A 6,027-nucleotide genomic window follows, 5' to 3' on the forward strand; every position below is an offset into this window, starting at 1 on the left:
AGGTAGCCCAAACAAACCATGCTGCAGCAATGATAATGTCAGAGGCTCTTTTGCCAAGATTGATTTTTGAGCAAAGGGAAAGCTTGGTCCAGTTCGGAACCTTCGAGCTTGTAGTGGTCTGATTCCATCAGGAAGTTGCACCCGAGGATTCTCAAGAAAAAGAAAGATTGATCGAAGAAGACGATGAAGGGTGGACTATTGTGACCCACCTAAAGAAAAGAAAGTCAACTCCGATCCAAAAAGAGCCTCGCTTCTACAGAAATTATAGAAAAGGGAATAAGACTCAAAAGAATAAGAAAAAGAAGAAGACTCGAAAGCTTAAGTTCATGCACGAGGAAGATAAGGATTTCTCTCGAACTCAGTGCTTAGTAACCTCGGCAGACTTCTTTCCAACAAGATTCCTTGGTGATCATCAGGATGAAAACCCAGGAGTTGTTGCATGTCATGCTATTAATGCAACTGAGGAAGAAAGCATCTTGCTAAGGTCATTAGAGGAGGAAGTAGTGTCAAAAGACCTATCAAGGTTCAATGTGGATGATTTGTTATCACTTCCTCAAGAAATCAAAACCATCCTCATTAATGCATTGTTGAATTCAGCAGCATCAAGTTCGAGTGCTCCAACTGTGACATACGAGAGTACTCCTTACTGCATGTCTATAGACTTCTCACATGAGGATTTACTATTGGGATCTAAACTTCATAATAGACCCTTGTATGTTTCTGGATATGTTCGAGAACAAAGAGTCGACTGAATTTTCGTCGATAGTGGATCAGCTGTCAACATAATGCCAAAATCGACTATGAGGCAATTAGGCATCTTAATGGAGGAACTCTCAAATAGTAAACTGGTAATTCCAGGTTTCAATCAAGGCAGCCAAAGAGTAATAGGTATGATAAGCTTAGAACTCATAATTGGTGACCTGAAGGCTAGTGCATTATTTCATGTCATAGATTCGAGGACCACTTATAAGTTGTTACTCGGTCGTCCTTGGATTTATGGAAATGGAGTAGTAACATCGACACTGCATCAATGCTTTAAATTTTATCAAGATGGTGTAAAGAAGGTTGAAGTCGACTCCAACCCATTCTCAGAGGCTGAATCTCACTTTGCAGATGCAAAGTTTTATTTAAAGAATGACAGTAGCCCAGAAGTCGTGTCTATAGAAGTTCCTCTTGTAAACAGAGAAGATAATTTACAGCTGAAATCACTCGCAAGCAAGGAACCACATAAAAGTATAGGAACCTTCCATTCTGGAAAGAGTGAGGCATCCACAAGCACCGCAAAAAGTGTGATCTTGATGGATGAAAAGACTTCAAACCCACCGATTTTGCGCTATGTTCCCCTGTCGAGGCACAAGAAAGGCGAATCACCATTTGTGGAGTCCCCACAAGGCTTGAAAGTTGGTGACATTGAAGTCCTAAAAGAAAGCTTCACTACACCGCTTACCAAAATAACTAAGCAAGAAATAAAGATAAACCTAACAGAAGCAAGCTTGCCTTAGAGGCAGACGAAAGACGGGTTCGACCCCAAGGCTTACAAAAGACGAAAGACGAAAGATGGTAAAAGCTGGTTATGACTTCACAACTCACACCGAGTTTAAAAGTTTGAAAATTCACGAACAACCTAAGCTTTCCTCAACCCAAAAGAAGCTGTTATGGGAAAGACATGCTATACCCATGTCAAGAAAAGGACTTGGATACAAGTCGTTAGAGCTAATTCGTATAACTAGAAAGGGGAAGGAAAAAGTGGTTGATAGCAATCATATAACTGTAAAGGAGGTCGATAGCATGGAAGAAAAAGAAGGTGACAGTCAAAGAACCTCAGCATTTGACCGAATTAGTCCACATGTTGCACGCGCCCCAGTATTTGAAAGACTAAGCGTGACAGAGGAAGAAAGAAATGATCATCAGTCAACATCTAACCTTGATCGACGATCGGCCTTTGAAAGGTTAAGCATAACTAAAAAGAAAAATGCACAAACACCTCGTGCTCCAATCATTAATCGACTTAGGGATGGAGGCCTACATGTTCAGACTGATTCTAGCATAGACACAAAGAAGAAGGAATCAACATGTCGCGTGTCAGTTTGGCGTCGAATTAAGCATATAAACATCGAGAGTCGCCATGGTAAGGAGTTTCCTTGTGAGGTAAAGGGAGAAAGAGAAATTCGTAGCAATATTCCTTCCCGAATGAAAAGAAAAACTTTTGTTACTCTTAATACAAGTCAAGGTTCCTTGAAAGTGAAAAGACATGATGTTATATTAACTAATCCTGAAAAGGAAGACTCAGAACAAGGAGAAGGTGAAATCTCATGTCATCACATCACCATTCTTGAGGAATTAGAGATTGAAACTCCTGAAGAAGATGCAGAAGATGTCCCATAGATCTAGAGGATGGTGGTTAATCTACCATAGACGAGCTGAAAGAGGTAAACCTTGGTACAATAGAAGAACCACGCCTAATTTTCATTAGTGCATCTCTCTCTAGTGAAGAGGAGGGTAAGTACATGAGTTTGCTTACAGAGTATAAGGACATTTTTGCTTGGTCGTACAAAAAGATGCCAGAACTTGATCCAAAGGTAGCAGTCCATCATCTTGCAATTAAACCAGGGTATCGACAGATTAAGCAAGCACAACGACGTTTTCGACCAGAGCTTATTCCCCAGATCGAGGTTGAAGTCAATAAGTTGATTGAAGCAGGATTCATTCGCGAAGTCAAATATCCCACATGGATAGCAAATATTGTCTGTGTCAGAAAAAAGAACGGGCAGCTTCGTGTTTGTGTAGACTTTCGTGACCTGAATAATGCGTGCCCTAAAGATGATTTTCCTTTGTCCATCACAGAAATCATGGTTGATGCAACTACTGGACACGAGGCACTATCCTTTATGGATGAGTCGTCTGGATATAATCAAATACGAATGGCACTTTCAGATGAAGAAATGACAGCTTTCAGGACCTTAAAGGGAATATATTGTTACAAGGTGATGCCCTTTGGATTAAAAAATGTCGGTGCCACTTATCAACGTGCTATGCAAAAAGTGTTTGACGATATGCTACATAAGTATGTCGAGTGCTACGTTGATGACCTTGTGGTCAAATCCAAGAGACGACAAGACCATTTGAAGGATCTAAAAGTTGTGTTCGATCGCTTGCAAAAATATCAGTTGAGGATGAACCCTCTCAAATGCGCGTTCGGTGTAACTTCAGGAAAGTTTCTTGGCTTTATTGTAAGGCATCGAGGGATTGAGATAGACCAGTCCAAGATTGATGCCATTCAAAAGATGCCAAGGCCAAAGAGTTTGCATGACCTAAGAAGTCTCCAGGGACGATTGGCTTACATTCGAAGGTTCATCTCCAACCTGGCTGGTCGGTGCCAACCTTTTCAAAAGTTGATGAGAAAAGGAGAAAATTTTGTGTGGGATGAGGCTTGCCAGAATGCTTTTGATAGCATAAAGAAATACTTGCTCAATTCCCCAGTATTAGAAGCTCCAGTACCTGGCGAGCCATTAATATTGTACGTTGCTGCATAAGAAAGGTCTCTAGGCGCATTGTTGACGCAAGAGAAGGAGAAAGGAAAGGAATGTGCTCTCTACTATCTAAGCAGAACTTTAGTTGGGGCCGAAGTTAACTATTCTCCCATTGAGAAAATATGCCTTGCACTTTTCTTTGCCATCGATAAGTTGAGGCATTATATGCAGGCCTTCACGGTTCATCTAATAGCAAAGGCGGACCCTATAAAGTATGTTATGTCTAGGCCGATTATCTCTGGACGCTTAGCCAAATGGGCGGTTATACTCCAGCAATATGACATTGTCTATATATCCCAAAAGGCGATAAAAGGACAAGCGTTGGTAGATTTTTTGGCGGACCACCCAATTCCTTTAGACTGGAAGTTATGTGAGGATTTGCCAGATGATGAAGTTTTCTTCACGGAAATGGTGGAACCTTGGACTATGTATTTTGATGGGCGCAGCGCGACGACGTGGTGCGGGGGCAGGCATCGTCCTCATTTCTCCTGAAAAACATATGTTGCCTTATAGCTTTGCGCTTGCTGAATTGTGCTCAAACAATGTCGCTGAATATCAAGCCTTGATAATTGGCCTTCAAATGGCATTAGAAATCAGAGTATCATTCATAGAAATTTACGGCAATTCAAAGTTGATAATCAATCAACTCTTGCTTCAGTATGACGTGAAACATGAAGACTTGAAGCCATACTTCACTTATGCTAGACAATTGATGGAAAGGTTTGACAGTGTGATGCTGGAGCATGTCCCTAGAACAGAAAACAAAAGAGCAGAAGCATTGGCAAATTTAGCCACTGCCTTGATGATGCCGGATAACATAGCTCTAAATATACCACTTTGTCAACAATGGATTATGCCTCCACTTTTTCCTGAATGTCAGGAAGCGAACGTAACGACATCTCATTTGATTAATGAAGAAGATTGACGTCAACCCATCATAGAGTATCTTGAGTACAGAAAACTTCCGAAGGATTCTCGTCATAAAATTGAGGTACGAAGAAGGGCTGCACACTTTATTTATTACAAAGGAACTTTATATCACCGTTCTTTTGAAGGACTCTTTCTTAGATAACTTGGAAAGGAAGAGTCGATAAAAGCTCTAGAGGAAGCACATGCAGGTGTCTGTGGTGCACATTAATCGGGACCAAAGCTTCAATTTCAGTTGAGAAGAATGGGCTATTATTGGCCTAAGATGGTTCAAGATTCAATGGACTATGCAAAGAAGTGTGAAGCTTGTCAATACCATGCAAACTTCATACATCAACCTCAAGAGCCTCTACATCCAACTGTGGCTTCTTGGCCGTTTGAGGCTTGGGGACTCGATCTGGTTGGTCCTATTACACCAAAATCATCAGCAGGACATTCTTATATCCTTGCAGCAATAGATTATTTCTCAAAATGGGCTGAGGCCATTCCTTTGAGAGAGGCCAAGAAGGAGAACGTGGCAAACTTTATTCGTACCCACATCATCTATCGATACGGTATTCCTCATCGGATTGTGACAGATAATGGAAGACAATTCTCCAATAGCATGATAGATAAATTATGTGAAAAATTCAAGTTCAAACAATACAAGTCATCTATGTACAACGCAGCTGTGAATGGCCTAGTAGAAGCATTCAATAAGACGTTATGCAATCTTCTAAAGAAAATTGTCTCCAAGTCGAAGAGGGATTGGCAAGAAAGAATCGGTGAAGCATTGTGGGCTTATCGAACCACTCATCGCACTCCTACGGGGGTTACACCATATTCGCTTGTTTACGGTGTAGAGGCTGTCCTTCCCCTTGAAAGAGAAATCCCATCATTAAGAATGGCAGTGCAAGAAGGGTTGACTACCAAAGACAATGTCAAGTTACGTCTTCAAGAGTTATAAGCACTTGATGAAAAACGATTAGAAGCTAAGCAAGCATTGGAATGTTACCAAGCCCGAATGTCTAAAGCTTTTGACAAACATGTAAAGCCCCGATCATTTCAAGTTGGTGATTTAGTGCTTGCAGTAAGAAGACCTATCATCACGACAAGGCATACGGGAAATAAATTTACACCTAAATGGGACGGACCCTATATTGTCAAAGAAGTGTACACAAATGGTGCATACAAGATTGTTAATCAAGATGGATTAAAAATTGGCCCAATCAACGGCAAGTTTCTCAAGAAATTTTATGCTTAACGTCATTATGTAAAAAAAAAAAAAACAATTGAACTACGTTACGACTTGATCCCTATATTATAAAGGGTACATAGGCAACTTAAGGAAAACCTTAAGTTCAGTCCAGTAAAAAGAAAAAAAAAACTTTTGAACTACGCTATGACTTGATCCCTGTATTATAAAGGGTAAGTAGGCAGCTTAAGGGAAACTTTAAGTTCAGTATAGTAAAAAAAAAAAGAACTTAGTTGAGAATAATGGAAAGCAAGAGTAGTGTCATGATCACATAAAGCATGGCATTAGCAATTGATAATTTTCGTTCTCATCAAAGAATATCAACTTAAAGTTGAA

General features: G+C 40.4%; 1 protein-coding gene across 1 annotated transcript; it reads left to right on the top strand.

Moving 5' to 3' along the window:
• The first annotated feature begins 3,695 nt into the window (after positions 1-3,695).
• On the top strand, positions 3,696-4,455 carry LOC127150355 (uncharacterized). Its single transcript, XM_051088054.1, has 2 exons — positions 3,696-3,958; positions 4,044-4,455. Exons 1-2 carry the CDS (start codon positions 3,696-3,698, stop codon positions 4,453-4,455), a joined length of 675 nt encoding a protein of 224 aa, XP_050944011.1.
• The last annotated feature ends 1,572 nt before the right edge of the window (positions 4,456-6,027 follow it).

Source organism: Cucumis melo, chromosome 7, assembly GCF_025177605.1.
Source record: "Cucumis melo cultivar AY chromosome 7, USDA_Cmelo_AY_1.0, whole genome shotgun sequence".
NCBI lineage: Eukaryota > Viridiplantae > Streptophyta > Magnoliopsida > Cucurbitales > Cucurbitaceae > Cucumis > Cucumis melo.